Here is a 17,497-nt window from a genome sequence, read left to right on the forward strand (position 1 = left end):
CAGGCGGCTTTCCGATATCAGATCGCGCATGACATTGTTAACTAGCTGCAGCGATCATGGAATGAGATAGATAAGATAAGAATCGATTTAATGGAACAACTTATCAACATAATGCAACAGTGAACGGCTCCATCTTGTTTCCCTCTCTATTTTGCATAGCTGTTTGGAGGCAGGAGAAGGTGCAACGTCCATGGATGCATTAGGACAATATAATCACCTGACCGAGGAATGATGACTAATTCTGCCTCCGTAGTAAATTTAGACACGAGGATCGATGGCGGGGAACAAAGCACGCGCCTGCAAACAATCAGGGTCGAATATTTTCAAAGGGCCCCTCTATGGCGTTCCCTCTTCCCCGGGGCATTACGCCTCCGGAAATTGCTTTCCTCTGTGAGATGGAAATGGTCACTGTCATTCCGCGGCAGCGACTAGAAGGGCTTGAATTGTTTGGAGTGAGTGTTGACCCTATCTACATAAGAAAATCCATACGTAAAACCTACAATCCGCGCATATGAAATAGAAATCTGAAAAGACCAATTCTCCCCAGTCAGCCAATATTGGCTCTTGATAATTAAAATATTTCTCAAGGGCTTCTAACGGGTTCATAAGCTAACCTTTATCAACATATCAAAGGGCACAGTACCCCCCCTTCTGCCACCACGACGAACAAATCTCCCACTCTGGTTAGCTCTCCTCCTTAAACGACAACGCCGCGCAAATATTCTCCCTCCCCCATGGCTAAACCCCGAAGCACTCACTCTCATTCTCGAAGTAGAGACTGACCGCGACTCCCTTGGAGACGCGTTCTCTCCACCCCCACCGCTGATTTCGAACAACCTCAATGGCAGAGATAATGGCACGGGAAATCGAAATAATGGCCCACCAGCACCTAGATATACATTAGACGGGCAACTTTATTACCCGACGCCACCGTTTATACTGCAGAATACCGCGGAGGATAGCATGACAGCCCCTTCTCTACCATATCACTGGTTGGAGCTTTCGACAGTGCTGTTAGACGTCGCGAGCGATGACCTGGTTGACGCGGACCAAATCCGCCGGCTAATAAAAGATTTGAGAGAAGTACGGCTAGCGAAAATGAGGATTCAAGTCAAAGGGCTAGATGCCACTGCTGTCGGAGGTGGGGATGGGTTGCCGCTAACTGGCGTGGGAGCAATGGAAATTGGGGAGAGCAGAGGGTTTATGTCCGGTGTAGCGGAGACGTTTAGGTATGTGTCCATTCCATTCACTTGGGGAAAAGGCTTAGACCTATATATTTGTTTTCTAAACGCCCCCTGCGAGTTCTAATACTAAATTCTGCATGTGTGCGTTTATTCCTAGGCAAATCGGAGCGTCGAAAGAAGAAGCTTCAAAAGAACGGGATGCCGAGGAAGCTGCAAATACACAGTACGATGAAACGAATGATGATTACGATGACATGGAATTATAGACCGATGCGTCTCGGACCCAACAGCTCTCATCTTGTGGTTGATGTAACTATGCGAAGAGCCAAGAAGGGAATAGATAATTTTGAATCTTCTATGCAGGGCGAAGTAATCGTGGCTATACAAAGTAATTAAGGAAACAAGACACGCGCTGTAAATACGGCGGACGTTTTGCTGCACCAGAGGAAAACGGAACGAGTAAATATTATCCATGGGTAGTTGTGGCAGATGATTATGTCCCCTCCCCCCTTCCCCGACGTTAACCACCCATAACCCACCATAACTTTTTGTTTTTGGCAGACGATCTATCGAGAAATATCAGACCAGAAGAATTGCCTCCACAACCTGGGATGGCGGGTTCGATTCGACTAGGTCCGGTTCCAGTAGAGTTGGGATTGACAGATTCCTAAGTATTATTGCTCTGCTGCTCTATCTTTCTCCATTAATCTTCTCCTCGCAGCAAGAATCATCTCATCTCTCCTCTTCTGTAAATGGCGCTGCCTCTCAGCTCGGTTTTGTGACCATGCGCTTTCTTGGTGTATTATCGTCCCAGAACTGGTGCTTGTCACTGTCTGCGGTAATTCCGACTGGATTCTATCGGCAAGATTATATCGTGATATAAGGTCTTGTGCCTGTTGTTTAGATGCGGGTGGAGCAGGTGAGTTGGCTTGAGTCTCAGCGGTCAAGGGAGTCGGTAATCGGGGTTGGAAGGACGGCGGAGGCTAGGGATGATAAGAGATTTTCAACATATCAGCCACATTCTTCTTGCCATAGCTTTCCACTTTCAATCTCAATAGACACCATCCAGGTCCAATATATGGTTATTAAAGGAACTACGACTATAAATATCCCACGGAAGTAAAAGATGTCGTGATTATTACGCCGAGGAAGACAACAAGGTTTTCCTACTCACTGTATCTAATCCTCGGCCAGACAAAACCCTCTCGGTCGTGGCAGCCATGTTACCTCCATTCCGTTGTAAATCCCACATGAGGTCTCTCCGGTCTAGTTGAGGGAACATCTGCGAGAGCTGCTCAACATGGGCGGGATCGACCCGCCTTCCGCCACCGTGACGCAGTGCATCATCATTCGACGATATAGCGCCATTCCTCCCCAAGAACCATCGGATTACGAAGAAGGAAAAAACAGCTAGTGTGATGAGAGAGGGGATATTAAGAGATGGTTCTGCGTCGGCCATGTATGGGGGGAGATTTCGTCGTGGGGATGGGACAGGGCGTTCGGCAGTTGTTTAAAGTTCGCCTGGTATGTGGTTCTCGTCAAGAAACAGTACTGTTGGTTGTGTTATCGCTGTAAGAGTTAGAAATCGGGCTGTAGGTAAAAACAAATGGCAATACCGAGAGGGGTTCCGGGAGGCAGAGGACGATGATTGTGGTATTTGCTCTTATCTGAGAGGATTTCATCAAAGAGGGCGGCAATAATATCGTCTTATTGGTTTTATTAACGCGCGATTAAATCACGTGCTATCTAGACTACTGCGGGTGGCGGGCTTCCTATTACAGACTAGCGCCCAGCACTCGGGACACTCCTCCTTCCAAGAACCGTTAATGGGCTAACCACAACGTGAAACATTCGGAAAGAAAGTAAGCTATGCCTCCTCCAAGGCTTAGTATTAAATTCTCGAGCTTGCTCATGACTGTCCAGGGACAAGGCTGTAAATCAAAGTGAAGGTACGCAATATTGAAGAAACACAGCGAGCTAACGTGAGGAAAACCCAACAGATGCATACCAACTCACTCAGCCTCACACACCATGTGCTCATAATGATGAACGGTACTCAGTGCAGTGTCGATCAACCGATGGGCGTACACTTGAGCGGGCTTCAATACAGCTTGTATAGGGTTCAAATCTTCGGCCAGAAATGCCCTGATTGAACCTCTATCGCGACTCTAATCCCTAGTTAATGATGGTTGAAAATTTCTTTGCGAAAACTTGAACACCTGATATTTTGAACCCTGTTCAACACCACCGTACTAGGATGAAATATTTGTGTCTGAATTATGCTTGTATTTTAGTCACTCTGCAAAAGCTCGGAGGCGTATCAGCCTATGACATTATGCTTGGCTTGTCAGGGTCTGTTACAAGTCTATGCATGATGGAAGAACACTCAAAAAGTCAAAATCGGAAGAGTTTGACAAAACCCCTCCTTTGCTGAGATGACGGCGTTATTCGCAAGTATCCTGAAACGGAAGCTGAACATGAGCTGAACATGAGCTGAACATCAAGCCGTTTTCCAAAGGCAATGGAGTTTACGGAGTTTACGGCATATAAAGAGAGGATGCCGCAGTAATCGAGTCTTCAATGAATTTATTATTTTTCATCCTACCACCCTAACGGTAATATCATATCCAATAACCCAGCCTTCAAAAATGACAGAAAGCGTTTCCTCCGTCAAGAATGAAGTGTATATTTTTCCTCAGGGGGAGGGGGAAGCCAGAAGGTTGATTATTTTCCTATTCTTATTGAGTGTATAACATTTCCCAGCTAAACAAATACATCCCAGGTTGTCAAGCCAGCATCCCATAATTGTTCGATTTGCTGGGGGATTAATTCAACCCACCATCCCCAAAGAAAATATTAAACGAGTTGCCGATGTCGCAACCGGAACAGGGTAAATGACTGCCTCGGTTTGTCGATTAGAGGCCGCGATTTGGCCCAGCACTGAAAGGCTGACAATGAACCCGCCGTCACAGGGCCTGGTTGATTGATACCGCAAAGGAATTAAATAACCCAACGAATACATATCATGGGTTTGACATATCGGTGGCATCGTTCCCCTCAGAAATCCCAAGTGACATGGGAAAGATTAGCTTCCTGGAACACAATGCACTAGAACGCTTTCCAATTGAGTTTCACGGTCAATTCGACTTGATAAACATCCGTATGGTTGTACAGGCATTCAAATCTGCTGAAGTACCAAAGGTGATATCAAACTTGATGGAAATTCTCCGTATGCTCTGTTCACCCCAACTTGAGCTCTTCATGAGTCTCTTGTGTGTGCTAATTCTGTTCAGGGCCTGGTGGTTTCCTTCAATGGGGAGATCTGCTATGGAAGGACACCGAATCCGTTCCCCCCAATGATGACCTTGAAGCAGTCATGAAGCTCGGTCGTAAGCACATGAAGTTCCATGGTGTTACCGAAAAGTATGCATAAACTTTGAAGTCCCCCTCGGCCCTCCTTTACCCGATCGACAGAATAAGATCAACAAAATGCTTACTTGAGTGTAAAACACACAGCCTGCCTGCCCTTGTCGAATCGACCATGAAAGAGTTAGGGATGCAAGATGTAGTCTTGACAAGAAAATCGGCGGATGATGCGGTGCCGCCTCTAAGTGTAATAGAGGTGGATAGTGCATGCGTGCCAGCACTTCTATCGGCGCTGTCGAAATTTTTGGAGACGCACTTGATCTCAGAGAACCAGCCTATTGACAGTGCCGTGATCGAAGCAAAAAGAGCTGAGCTATCTACCCGTTTTAACGAGGCATATGCCAATGGTTATACTCTGATTTGGTTCTTCTGTGTGGTTGTGGGGAGGAAACCCCTAGAATAAGTGCTGGTGTACGCAAAGGTTAGGTCGCAGAGAGTCATGAGATCAGCGTAAATTACATGAAAATTCTTTTCGGCGCTCTATGTATTTTGTACAGAAAAAGAAGTAGAGTTGCCTCTATGCTGCTTCTATCCATATAACACACCACTCGGGTAAAAGAAGGAAGAATGAAAAACAGCCGGAGCCAACGTCCGTAATCTAACTAGAAAGACAAAATGCGATTTATATCATTCACAATCATCTCGCCGTTTCCCTGAATTGCTTAAAAATAAGAAAGTAACCAAACACTAATATTCCTCATCCACAAAATGGCTCTCGCCTCTGTTCCCAAAACGCCGGAATCGATGGATACACCGGTAATAAACAAATCCAAAAAAGAGCAGAAACCACAGGCAAAAGAAAATCATCACTTCAAACCATACCAGAATAAATACCGAGTATATGTCAAGGGAAAACATGGGGTTAAAAAGAAGAAAGAGGCATCACAACATGCCCAATGCCACAGTACATTATAGGCCGTCTCACTTCAAATCAGCCGGTGTCAGCGCTTGAACAACGCTGGTACCCTCACTAAACCTAGTCCTAAAAATACGATTTGCATTCTGGAACATGCCATCCTTCAAGCTGACCACGATAAACTGCGACCCCTTAAATCGTGTCTTGATCAACCGGCCGATATTCTGCGTGTGCGACAAGTCCAATGCAGCGTCGACTTCGTCGAGGATGTACATGGGTGCAGGCTTGAATTGGAGAAGAGCCATTATAAGCGAGAGAGCGATGAGAGATCTACGAGAACATGAATGATTCTTCTGGTTAGTTGGCTCGTCTCGTGTAGAAAAATTAAATGTGAAATCAAGTGAGAAAAACACATACCGTTGCCCACCGCTCAATTCTGTCAAACTCTGTTTCCACACTTTACCCAGACTAACCTTTACCTCCAGGCCATCACTAATCTCCTTACCCTCAGGGGGATCAAGTTTAGCGAAGCTGCCCGGAAGCAGCTCTGCAAATATCTGGCCAAAGTCACTGTTAACCTTGGACCAAGTCTTCTGCAATGCTTCCTTCTTATACTCGTCAAGACTGATGATAGTTTCCTCGATCTTCTTCTTGTCCCGAATGACAGTCTTCATCATATTTTTCAACGCCACTTCTTTCTTCTCAACGCTATCAATCATATTCATGACCTTGGGGTTGATCTTCTTTTTCATCCCTTGGAATCGCTCCGTCAGGTTACGTAGGGAGGCTTTGCATTCGGCAATATTTTTGCCCTTGAAATCGTACGGCGTGCCTGGTCGTCCAAAGCTATCTTTTTCATCCAAGATCCACTCGTGTTCCTTCTCCATGCTGGCTACCAGCTGTGCGGCATTTTGCTGATCCTTTTGGAACTTCTCGATTTGGTGGCCTAGCTTTTGCAATTCAAGGCCCTCTTCTGTAATTCGTGCCGCTTTGGATCGAGATGCCTCTTCCAAAGCTCGAAGCTCATCGTCAAATCGAGTTAGTTTGGCCTGTTCGTCCTCGAGCTGGGCTTGAGCAAGATCATGTGCTTTCTGTGCGTGGTGTTAGTGAGCAAGTTTCGCTTATAGCAATGTATTACAAACGTTAGGGATTTTAGAACTAACTTTGCATTTTGCTTGCTCCCGTTTCAAAGCCTCAACTTCCTCCTTTTGAGCATTCAAAGTTTGGTCGACTTCGGCACGCTGTTCTTCCGCAGCACTTAGGTCACTTCCAGCCTGCTCGGAATCAAGCCGTGAGGCCTGGAGCTCTTTCTGCAACGTCTTGACAGAAATCGAGTTCTTGCTGAGTCCTTTTTTGAGCGAATCCAGCGACGATTGCAATTCCGCCAGCTTGCTATCTTTGTTGCTGCTAAATTCTCTCATATCCTTTTCAATACGCTTAATGTCTCTGCTAGCTTCGGTGTGTCGTTTCTTGGCATCTTCAATGTCCTTCTTAAGCTGCTCGATATTTGTTTTCATCTCTTCAACGGCATGGATAATCTGCCATTTGTTAGCAACTTGACGTACGTTCTCCTTCAAGGTAACACTTACAGAAGAAGACGAATTCCCATTTATTTGCTCTTCGGCTAACTTAATCTCATGCACCTTAAGATCGAACTCTTGCTTTGTAGCTCTAGCAAGGTCCATCTTCTTCTTCTCCTTCGCCATGGTTTCCTGTAGATCTCGGAGAGCTCGCTCATTTTGTGCCAGCTGCCCCATAAGTTCATTCAGTTGTTGCAAGATTATGAGGACGCCGCTTGAGTTTGGCGAGCTTCCTCCCGACAAGGTTCCCGAAGGATCATACACGTCTCCTTCGAGAGTTACGCTCTTCATACGCACGGAAGGGTCGAATGTAACTCGCTTTGCGGTGTCAGCATCCTGGCAAACCAGCGTTGTTCCAAAGACATATTGCATCGCCGAAGCGACCTCATCGTCGTATCCTATCAAAGACAAAGCAAGATCTACTTTCCCCGGTGCCAGATTCTTCGCAGCTGCAATCTTCTCAGCCGAAGCCCTAAAAGATGAAATCTTGTTCAAGGGGATGATCGTGACACGTTTTCGAAGTTTACCATTTTGCAACAGGGCAGTACCAGTTTCCGCCGTATCGACAACAACATTATAAAGACGTCCACCGGCGCAGATTTCGAGCGCAGTTCCGGCCTGGGTCTTATCCTTATCCAGAGTGAAAAGCTGGGCGACCAACCCTTTAACTTTCGACCTATCAAAATTCGGATAAGGATCAGAATAGTTAAAATCGATATTTGCAACCTTTCGCTTCATGGAATCTGCCTGGCTTCGCAGCTCTCTGATACTCTTTTGCAATCTGGATTCTTCCTGGTACATCTCTTCTTCTCTACCCGGTTCAAATCCTTGTTTGGCGAGTTCTGACTCGAGCTTTTTGGCCTGTTTTCGAAGTTCTTCAAGGTCCCTTAGGAGATTGGAATTTTGCTCCTTGGCCTTCCTCGCTCTGGGTTCTTCCTCTTTGATCCTTTTTTCGAGATGGGATATCTTGAGTTTCGCCTGTTCTTGCTCGGTGGCCGTGGAACTAAGTCGGTTTCGCGCGTCTTGAAGCTGGCCCTGATAGCCGTTTTCCTGGCCTTCCTTTGATGCAACGCCTGTTTGCAGTGTTTGAAGAAGTTCTTCTTTCTGTTCAACTTCAGCCGTCTGTCTGTCCAGCCCTGCTTTTGCATCATCATACTTGGCTTGTAATTCATCATAAATTTTCCGTTTCCCTTTCAGTAGAGCTTGCAATTCAGTCACTGTCTTTTCCATTGTTTCTCTCTTTTCAGATTCATCCGCCATGCTCGAAGTCTTCAAGTCTAATAGAGTGGCCAATCGCACCATTTCATGGGAGTGAGTTTTAACTTGGTCTTCCAACGCTTGGAATTTGCCCCCTTTTCTAAGCTCCTTTTCTCGAAGCGCTTTTACCCTCTTCACATCTTCCTCCAGATGAGATATTTCACCCTTGAGCCGCGCAATGCTATTCTCTAGCTCGGTAACTTTTCGCTTTTTGTTGTCAAATTCCTCTCCAGCCAGGCGTAACCGCTCCCCATTCTTCAAATAGTCATGGGCAACAACAAGCCTAGTCAGACGCTCGAGGTCACTTTGAGTTTGCTGGAAATCTAAGAAAGCTCTCTTCTCCCCTCTTAATTTCTCAAGTTTCGGCTCAATTTCCTCCTTCAGCAGTCCCTCGATTTCCCGCACTTTTGTCTCCTTCTTTGCCATCGTCTTTCCAGCCTTTTCCTTTCTATCCTCAAACATACGCGTTCCAGCCGCCTCTTCAATCATCGACAAAATCTCCACCGGCTTCATATTTAACACCTTCGTAATTCGCCCTTGCATAATCAAGAAATTCGGATTATTGATATTCAGCTGCACACTTTGGAAAAGGTTCTGCACAGTCTGCTGTTGCGCGCGGTGTCCATTAATCAGGTATTTGCTGGTGCCGCCCAATACAATCTGCCTCGTCACCGATATGCTCGCATATTCCTCGAACCCAATTGGTGATTTCGACTTGTCGCGATTATCAAATACTATGGTCACGCTGGCTTTCGTGACTCCTGCTTGGCCGCGCTTGTAGATCAGGTCTTGCAAATTCTGGGCGCGTACAGTGCTCATATTTGTGATTCCGAGAACAAAGCAGATACTGTCGAGGATGTTGGATTTGCCAGAGCCGTTGAGGCCGGTGATCGAGTTGAAGGATTCGTCCCTAATTGATAAAATGAATTCAGTGCCCTCCTCTCTCTAAGCGCAGCATAACAGCCTCAGAACCTACCATCCCGATATCACAGTGCGCGCAGCATAAGATTTAAACCCCTACACGTAAGGCAACATCAGCATATTATGCCAAAACGAAGTGATGTGAGTCTTTAAAATATCTCTCTTCCACTTATCGCATGTACTCACGTCAATGATAACCTCCACGATCCGCATGGCTGCTGTTTTGTATTTCCCCTCGCGGTTCTGCCCGCGGCGCACAATTATTGGCCCGAATTAGGTTTTCTTAAACCCGGACTTCGTGATTCTATCGATTTGTTCCAAGCGCAGATTAGTTGTACGGAGCTTGATATGCGTGTAAAAACGCGGAGACAGGGGATGCAAAGTTCGGTCAAAAAGGCGCGATGATTCGAACGAGCAGGCTGCTGCTTGTTTTTGATGGTGTTCTTCGCCCTTTTGCGCTGGTTATCCTTCCGAATCGGGCTTGGCATGTTGTCATTTTGCCTCTTTAGGAATAGTGGTGGATGGCCGTGCTTAGTCATTGTTTGCGGGGGGTTATTTAGTTACAGATGTTTCTTGTTTCTTCAAGCAATGGCTCCCGATTATCAACGAAATAAGTAACGAGGCCTGATTTTTAGATGCCCACAATCTTCTTACTTAGTGCCTGATTGTTCAGAGCCGATATGCCTTTATTGTCAAATCATCATGTGTCAAGGACACTTCGTTTAGAAGCAATCAACCCACGGCAGAGCGTCTGTTGAGATTCTGAAAGAGCATATTACATTTCAAACGATTATCCTTCAAACGCTGCAAAGAACATTTTTGAAAAAGCACAAAAGTGGGTTTATCATTTACGCTAAGGAAATGAACTGTAAATTAGATAAACGAGAGAGAGAGAAAATAAGGGGTAAAAGAGAGAGAGAGAGAGAGAGAGAGAGAGAGAGAGAGAAGGTATGAAACAACTAAAAAATGAGAAACGTAGTATCCTCAATGAACCCCTCAACCCCCAAATTGATCTTTTTTTTCAAACCAATATATTCTACCTACTTGCCTCTGTCATCAGCTTGAGAAAAAGACTATTTACTGCCAAGAACTCCCCTCCACTCCTCTTCACTCCTCTCCGACAAGGTTCGTACCCTCCCTCAAGCCCTCAACGACCAATTCGTGTCCCTCGGCTCGTTTGTAAATATCCTTCACGTCATCTGTAATATTTTCCCAATTAGCTCCGGAAGGGCTTTCTGCAAGATCTGATACATATATATGCAAATAGAAAATTTACTTACCAGTTGTTGTTTCGAAATGGCTGGTGGCATCGTAACTCTTCGAAATATAGATGTGGTCCTTGCTGCCATCCTCCAATGGCTCATACAATGGGATCGGTGGGCCCATGAATTTCTCTTCGATAGCCCCGAGGCGCTCAAAACCTGGCTCTAGCTCGATATGGTGGTTCGCTTCGTTTTCGGCAATGGTGGAGACGATAGCGATGTAGTAACCCTTCGGGCAGACGTTGTGTGCGGAAGAGACCATCGCGATATATATATCTGGTTTATCATATTCATGCTTAGCAGCTGGAACATAGTTGCGCTACTCTTCAAACAATGGACGTGAATATGTTTTGTGGGACTAAAACTTACCATGCTTTCGGCCAACCTGAGATTGAGGAATAATCAATTGCAGGGAGTCGTTCGAATCCGTTTTATCGATTGGGTGTGTCAAGATACAAATGGCCTTGAGCAGGTAGCCAGTGACCTTGACTTTTCCAGGGAAGTAGGTGGGGTCACCGATGATCTTCTTGGTTTTTGTTGTAAAGGTTATGCCATCTCCCGGTTCGCCCCTTTCTTTCATAGTGGCCTTGATGCCTGACACCGTATCGCCATCGTAGAGAACCTCGTCGACGTTGGTATTGAGCATGTATGTGCCCCCATAGATTGCAGACAGCCGAGCAAAGCCCTGGGGAAGCTCACCGAGACCAAAGAGTGGGTAGATATAGGGAGATTTGCCATAACGGGCCATAGAGTTGACATAAAGACGGATTCTGTCAATTGTCTCCTTCGCCTTGCCCGGCTCTGTAATGTAGTCGTCAGACTGGTAAAGCGCCATTGAGTGTCCAATAAAGTCCTTTGTGGGCGGTTCCAAGCCAAATTTGTCATAGACTTCTTTCATAGTGCATGTTGCCATATTTAACCCTGATACTCATATTAGTACGGATCGATTCGGGACAAAAGAGATTCGGCAGAATGTCTATCGAACCTTGGTGGGTACTTGGGTTACTTTCATCGAACTCTCCAACCCACTCGAGGAACTTCTTCGCCCGTCGCTTTTCGAACAGGCCCATCAGTGAAGATCGAAGCGCCTCGCCCGCATCAGACGGGACTTTGGCAACAGTGGCTTTGGGGCCGCTTCCCTGCTGCACGTAGCTTCCCGCAATCTGCCTGAATTCCAGGTATCTGGTAACATCAGTCGAGACCAGGATATTTGTCAGTTCCCCGTTCGACATGAGAAGTTTGGGCACCAAATCGACGTTCCAGTCGTTGACACGGCCATATTTTTTCCATGGTTCTTCACCCGGTTTCACATCGCGGAATTTTTTGAAGAGCTAGTTGTGTAAAAAATAGTTAGCGATGGGTCTCGGGACACAACGGGATCTCGCTAGGGAAACAAACTGTTTCTATATTAACAGAGGCAGCCTCTCTATTGAAATCGTTAGTAAACTGGGATGTATCAGTGTTCCACCAGGGATGCGGGGGCTACGCCAACTCACCCTCCATAGTGGTCGTTGCGGTCAATGTGAAGAACCTTCTGCCCCTTGACACTGAGTACGCTGCATGAGGGATTAGTTAAGAGCTTCTCATAAATATCGTATTTGGGGCGAGGTGGTCATGTATTTACCCCGAAAGAACACACTCCGTCAAACCTGGAAAGTCGGTCAGTTGCAGCCCAAAGGTAGCGGTGGGGTAAATGCCATACCTGTACCCATTACCACCACATCATATTCAGGCAAGATGTCTTCCATAGTGAAAATCAAAGATATGTTACTTCAGGAAGGCAAGGGCAATTCTCTCAGAAAAGGGTAATAAGGAGGTTGAATATGCGGTAGTTCAGTTGAGTGAGGGTAGTAGTGTTGTGAGGAGAAACATTGAACAAGCTCTGTGTCTCTGGTTGAGGACCATGCTTTTACTCCACCCACCGCTGGTCTGTTCCCCGCAAACACGCTATCATTGGATTCATGCCGACGCCCCTTCTGAGTTGGTCGGCGGAACTACTCATTAACATCAAGCAATAGTGCAATCAATATCAATCGTACGTGGATTAGGCTAAGCTATCCTGCCCTATTTACGAATTTGATAAGTAGCAATCACCTACAGGCAACCGCAAATAGGTAAAATCGTCTGAAGTTGTCAGAGTGGCGTCGTTTCCCATGTTGAGAGCGCAATCACTGTGGCATTATTGGATTTAAAGGAAAGGAACAGTAAAGCCACGTTAAAAAAAGAAAACCGTCAAGAGTATTATGAAACACAAATTTATTAGAACAGGTTGTTCAACCCAAACTCGGAAGGCAAAAATTAGTCTCCATTCTATTAAGCTACGAGAATGCGACCACAATACAGTACGTGGTAAAACGGATGGCACAAGAAGCCAACTTAGGAAGATGGAGGAGTCTTCACCGAATCCGATGCTTCACCTTTCGGTTCCTCCACATCTAAGGCTGGCGGCTCATAAGCATAAGCCTCCGCTTCCATCACTTGTGCATCAGCAGGAGAATATTCGCCGCTTTCATAAAGTTGTCGCGCGTCCTCCCAGGCATACCATCGCTCGCGAAGAACTTGTTTGATCGATTGTTGCGTACCACGAACCTGTTATTTCCAATAATGAAAGAGTTAATCAATTTGTACGTCCTTTGAAACAGGGGAAGAATTGGGCAGGCGAAGATTTTAGGCGTTTGCAAAATATCATCACAGTTGATATAAAGTGTAATAATCAGGAAAACGGTTTCAAACACATATCATTTCTATCGGGCTTAAGCGGTCCCAATAGAAGTCATATCGGCGAGTGAAAGAATGTTTCATCACAAAAATGAGGCCATAGCATAGCGAAGGAATGGCCAAACGAATGCTGTTGACAAGAAATAAAACACTTACTGTTTTGTCACGATTGTTAGACTCATAGTCCCCATAGCCAGCTTGTAACCGCTGTCTTTCATAGCGGGCGGTAGCTATTCGGTTGCGTTCTTTCACGCAGAGCCAGTAGAGCTTGTGAAGGTCATCCCATGACTTTTGCCTAAGCTCTTGAATCGACCAAGCGCGCCCTGGACGATAGTATTAGCGACGTTGCCTTGTCTTTGCATTGACTCAATCGTTCGTCTCAAATAATTGTGTGTACGTACCATGAGCGTATTCCTCTTCTGGGGTTGGGATAGGTTTCCGATCAGGGCCAAAAAATCCCCAAAGGCCATGCTTCGGATTGCTAGGCCTTTTTTCCTGCTCTTTCGGTTTAACTGGACGTGGCAAAGGGTATTTCGACACTGAAAGGGGGTACCTCGGACCGGTTCTGTGAATAGCAGACACACCACGGTGTTTGCTGAGGTCCAGTTTCAACCCAGGAGCAGGAGTGGTGGAGAATTTTAAGCATTGGAAAGAAGCAAAGTGTAATGAAGGGAATTGGAGAGCAGGAGCAAGGAAAATGGGAGGTAATTCGACCAGCGGAGTACCTCCATATAGTCTCACAAGACGGGTGATGGTTCGAGAAGGCATCTTTCAGAGCTGATGAGAGGGAATTGATGTTTTTCGAAGGGCGAAAATTTTCTGGCAAATGAGAAACAAACTTCTGAGGGCTAGTATATCACGTGATTTAACGAGAACGACCTCTCCAGGCTGTGATGAGCATCCTGCAGCAATATTACTAGTAGTACTCCGTAATCAGGGGACCTTTGTGGACAGTCTGTGTTTACAGCTGGGGTTTTGAGAAACTTGGAAAATCATTTTGTGCCACAGCCGCGAAAGTTTTTCCCAGAAAACTATATAACTTACGATACTTATTGGTAACCCCATGTGCACAAAACGAATGACACCGTGACCGTAAATAAACGGACGCCTTTGAAAGCATCGATATTTATTCCATCTTTCAGGCTTAATAATAATTCCCACTTGAACTGGACGGGGTACGGGAGCAACTATAGAATACTGCCCAGTAATACATTTTAATTCAAGAATTGGCCGTTCCCAATAGCACACCAGAAATTCCGCAGTCTCCAGCTTTGTTTCAGACATACCATTATTAACATCACATATGCAGTTGTAATAGTCTGTCCAGTATTCTTCACAACAACATAATCTCAAAGAGCTGCCGCAAGGTTGCGTAGCTCTTTACAAGAATGCGTCACGTCGAGCGGATCCATGTAACCTATAGCCGCGCGCTTGGCGCTTGAGTTTCCACTTGCTCCCAGCGTTAATGCTGCTGCATATGCTGCTGGATGGCCATGGTCCGTTACGTTTGTCCTCCGCACGCCATCGCCATCTTGCACATTGATACCACTGGCGCTATCCCGCAATATTCGTTTTACCTGAAAACACCCTCTTAAACGCTTCCGAAGCTTCTTTCCACCATGAATAGGCCAGGTTTGTTCTGTCGTCTCATCCCTCCCGCTCAGACCTTGGTACCGGGATAACTCCTGCTCCATGGCCTTCCACTTGAGAAAATGCCATTATTCCTCTGCGGTGTATGTTTCTATGGGAACTTGTTGTCTCCTACTTGGAAGGGTGGTAGCTCATTCAAGCAGCCACACCTTAAACTCCATACCCCAGAAGGAGCGTTTCTCTCCGCAGTTCTACTCGTCGTTTTACCATTGCAACAATTTGTCTGGATGAGAGGATAGGAATGAGATACTGATATTTTGGGTTGCAATGCAGGTCCTGGCCAACAGCAGTTGCGGGGGATGTCAGGCTTCCCCACCCAGCAACAGCCCCAAACACGAACCACAAATCCGTCATTAGCTTCTACGCGCCTCCCAAATGGTAAACTCGGTGCGGTTTTTATTTAGTATCCGAAGTCCAGCTTTACATCTATAGACTGACTGGGGATCTAATGTAGGAACGGGTGCCAACTGGGGATTTGGGTTGCCAATGGGGGGTGCTCCCGGGTTACAAAGTAGCCAGCAAAGGACTGTGAATACCATGAACAGCTTTGCACAAGGCATAAGTGGATCTCAACCAGCAACACCATTAGACCTCTCGTAAGTTGCCATACCAACATGTCGTCATTTATTACATCTCCATCCCACATTGCTACGGCTGTGTATAATTTCGCAAAGTCATCAACTTTCCTCAATCATCTGTCTACCCCACGAGGATGAAGCGCAGAGGAGCTCCCCATCGGGGCGGGAGAATCGCACGTTTACACCACCGCCAGCTGAAGCTAACCCCAGATATATCTTCTATCAGCGAATTCCCCTCCCTCTCCAGTGTCCCGCAACAATCTCAATCTTCAGCTTCTGGGCAAGCTACTTGGGCCAACGCTAGCCAGCGAGTAAATCAACAAAGTGCCATCCAAAGACAGTCGCAAACACCTACAACCCAGCCGCCATCTCGAGTTTCGCAAACCCAACCGCAGTCACAATCACATGCTTCTCACGAAGACCTTTTTCCCTCCGCAGCACAATTCGCAGCACAGCTAGATGACTTCAGGAATGGAGGCCAAGGCATAAGTGGTCAGCTTTCAAGCACTCAACCTCAAACAGGAAATATTGACGAGTTCCCACCATTAGGGAGAAATGCGCCAGCGGACATTGGCCAGGAAAGACGAGCAAGCCTTCTTCAGTCCGGAGCCTTTGGTAACTACGGAGGCGGGATGGCCTTTCCTAACCTCAACCAGAGCCATTCTGGCCAGGCTCGTACCTTACCCGGAAATATGGTTAATGGACAGCAAGATAGCAGGATCATATCTCCAGGCGCAGGCGGGTCAGATGGTCAGTTCCTACCCTATGTTGAGTTATATTTTTGTTTCTGAGTATTCACCTCCTCTGCAGTTATCTCGGCATCTAGATCTCCTATGGGTCAAGTACAGAATGGCAGACTTTCCCAGGAGAAAGAGGTAAGCACCCCTTTCATTTTGCGAGTTGGCTCTCCATATTAACCGTTTGTAATAAGGATCTCGGAACTTCGTCTACACAGCGATCTATTCGGCCAGAGGCATACTCAGACCAACAAAGCCAGTCGGTCATACAACCGCCACCCCAAAGTCATCAACCAAAATCCAGTAGCTTTGGGGCCGACGGTCAAGAACAATCACTACAAGGACAATCCTCTGAGCAAAGCCCACTCAGCCAGATGCCCGATCGCGATAGGTTCGGGCTTCAAGGGCTTCTGACTTTGATACACAACGAAAATCCCGACGTTGCTGCTCTAGCTGTCGGACAAGATTTGATGACTCTTGGCCTGGATCTAAATCATCCAGAGTAAGTTAAAAGCCCTCTAATTTTTCACACCAAAGAGATTTGAAGTGCCTTAACAATTCTACCTTCCTATCAGACCGCTTCATCCATCTTTTGCTTCTCCGTTTATTTCGTCAAATTCGGCTGTACCACTCCAAGTGGATTACACCTTACCAGGCTGCTATAATGTTGCCAATGTCCAACCGCTGCAAACCCGTATCCCTAGCTTTAGCGACGAAACGCTTTTCTATATATTCTATAGCATGCCCAGGGATATCATGCAGGAGCTTGTTGCAGAAGAACTCATGGGCCGGAAATGGAGATACCACAAAGTGGAGCGCGCATGGTTGACTAGAGATGACGCATACCCAAGTCCTGTTGAGGTTGAGCGAGGGCTCAGTGAGCGTGGCTTCTATCTCTGGTGGGATCCTTCGTCCTGGAAGAAAGTCAGGGTGAGTTTTCCTTTTTTTTTTCATTTTCGCTTAGTTGCTATGCATTTCAACATAATACTTGCTCCGGTTAAACATGAGACCCCTGTATTCCTACGGAAGACAATATGGCTAACATAAGTCAAAATTATTCGGTTTTGCCTCAAATCACAGCGTGAATTCATTCTCCGATACGCAGATTTGGACAACCACCTCGAAAGAAGAGGTTTCGTTCAAGGGGTTACTTTCCCTCAAAATGTTTGATGGGCAAGTTCTTCGGAACATTTCTTAACGAAATGGGCTTGTACATGGCAATAGTTTCAGCGACATTCGTCCTCAAATGTCAAGCACAGCTACCATTGATTTCCATGTCACGATTATAAGTAGCATAACAACAAAATGGGATAGATATAGAATGATAT

The 17,497-nt window shown here is 46.2% G+C and overlaps 8 protein-coding genes across 8 annotated transcripts; 3 read left to right on the plus strand and 5 right to left on the minus strand.

Moving 5' to 3' along the window:
* Nucleotides 1-401: 401 nt before the first annotated feature.
* Nucleotides 402-1,450, plus strand: HCAG_07826 (predicted protein; the record flags this gene model as incomplete). The annotated part of the gene is made up of 3 exons (XM_001537467.1): nucleotides 402-452; nucleotides 634-1,229; nucleotides 1,342-1,450. The coding sequence occupies 3 exons, from the start codon at nucleotides 402-404 to the stop codon at nucleotides 1,448-1,450; spliced, it is 756 nt and encodes a 251-aa protein (XP_001537517.1).
* Nucleotides 1,451-1,858: 408 nt separating this feature from the next.
* HCAG_07827 (predicted protein) lies at nucleotides 1,859-2,643 on the minus strand (the record flags this gene model as incomplete). Its single annotated transcript, XM_001537468.1, has 2 exons — nucleotides 1,859-2,167; nucleotides 2,359-2,643. 2 exons carry the CDS (start codon nucleotides 2,641-2,643, stop codon nucleotides 1,859-1,861), a joined length of 594 nt encoding a protein of 197 aa, XP_001537518.1.
* Nucleotides 2,644-3,053: 410 nt separating this feature from the next.
* Nucleotides 3,054-5,013, plus strand: HCAG_07828 (predicted protein; the record flags this gene model as incomplete). The annotated part of the gene is made up of 6 exons (XM_001537469.1): nucleotides 3,054-3,117; nucleotides 3,479-3,536; nucleotides 3,967-4,074; nucleotides 4,157-4,413; nucleotides 4,478-4,607; nucleotides 4,701-5,013. 6 exons carry the CDS (start codon nucleotides 3,054-3,056, stop codon nucleotides 5,011-5,013), a joined length of 930 nt encoding a protein of 309 aa, XP_001537519.1.
* Nucleotides 5,014-5,531: 518 nt separating this feature from the next.
* HCAG_07829 (hypothetical protein) lies at nucleotides 5,532-9,437 on the minus strand (the record flags this gene model as incomplete). The annotated part of the gene is made up of 6 exons (XM_001537470.1): nucleotides 5,532-5,796; nucleotides 5,884-6,557; nucleotides 6,630-7,004; nucleotides 7,056-9,213; nucleotides 9,280-9,320; nucleotides 9,411-9,437. 6 exons carry the CDS (start codon nucleotides 9,435-9,437, stop codon nucleotides 5,532-5,534), a joined length of 3,540 nt encoding a protein of 1,179 aa, XP_001537520.1.
* An 894-nt stretch (nucleotides 9,438-10,331) lies between these two features.
* Nucleotides 10,332-12,234, minus strand: HCAG_07830 (rab GDP-dissociation inhibitor; the record flags this gene model as incomplete). Its single annotated transcript, XM_001537471.1, has 8 exons — nucleotides 10,332-10,423; nucleotides 10,505-10,789; nucleotides 10,856-11,407; nucleotides 11,472-11,817; nucleotides 11,885-11,912; nucleotides 11,983-12,042; nucleotides 12,111-12,135; nucleotides 12,189-12,234. 8 exons carry the CDS (start codon nucleotides 12,232-12,234, stop codon nucleotides 10,332-10,334), a joined length of 1,434 nt encoding a protein of 477 aa, XP_001537521.1.
* A 628-nt stretch (nucleotides 12,235-12,862) lies between these two features.
* Nucleotides 12,863-13,972, minus strand: HCAG_07831 (mitochondrial 54S ribosomal protein YmL4; the record flags this gene model as incomplete). Its single annotated transcript, XM_001537472.1, has 3 exons — nucleotides 12,863-13,075; nucleotides 13,361-13,527; nucleotides 13,606-13,972. 3 exons carry the CDS (start codon nucleotides 13,970-13,972, stop codon nucleotides 12,863-12,865), a joined length of 747 nt encoding a protein of 248 aa, XP_001537522.1.
* A 581-nt stretch (nucleotides 13,973-14,553) lies between these two features.
* On the minus strand, nucleotides 14,554-14,898 carry HCAG_07832 (predicted protein; the record flags this gene model as incomplete). Its single annotated transcript, XM_001537473.1, has 1 exon — nucleotides 14,554-14,898. One exon carries the CDS (start codon nucleotides 14,896-14,898, stop codon nucleotides 14,554-14,556), a length of 345 nt encoding a protein of 114 aa, XP_001537523.1.
* Nucleotides 14,899-15,340: 442 nt separating this feature from the next.
* HCAG_07833 (predicted protein) lies at nucleotides 15,341-17,339 on the plus strand (the record flags this gene model as incomplete). The annotated part of the gene is made up of 7 exons (XM_001537474.1): nucleotides 15,341-15,450; nucleotides 15,659-16,182; nucleotides 16,259-16,307; nucleotides 16,388-16,560; nucleotides 16,623-16,671; nucleotides 16,745-17,099; nucleotides 17,250-17,339. The coding sequence occupies 7 exons, from the start codon at nucleotides 15,341-15,343 to the stop codon at nucleotides 17,337-17,339; spliced, it is 1,350 nt and encodes a 449-aa protein (XP_001537524.1).
* Nucleotides 17,340-17,497: the final 158 nt, after the last annotated feature.

This window comes from Histoplasma capsulatum, genomic scaffold (genome assembly GCF_000149585.1).
Source record: "Histoplasma capsulatum NAm1 scaffold_9 genomic scaffold, whole genome shotgun sequence".
Classification (NCBI taxonomy): Eukaryota; Fungi; Ascomycota; class Eurotiomycetes; order Onygenales; family Ajellomycetaceae; genus Histoplasma; species Histoplasma mississippiense.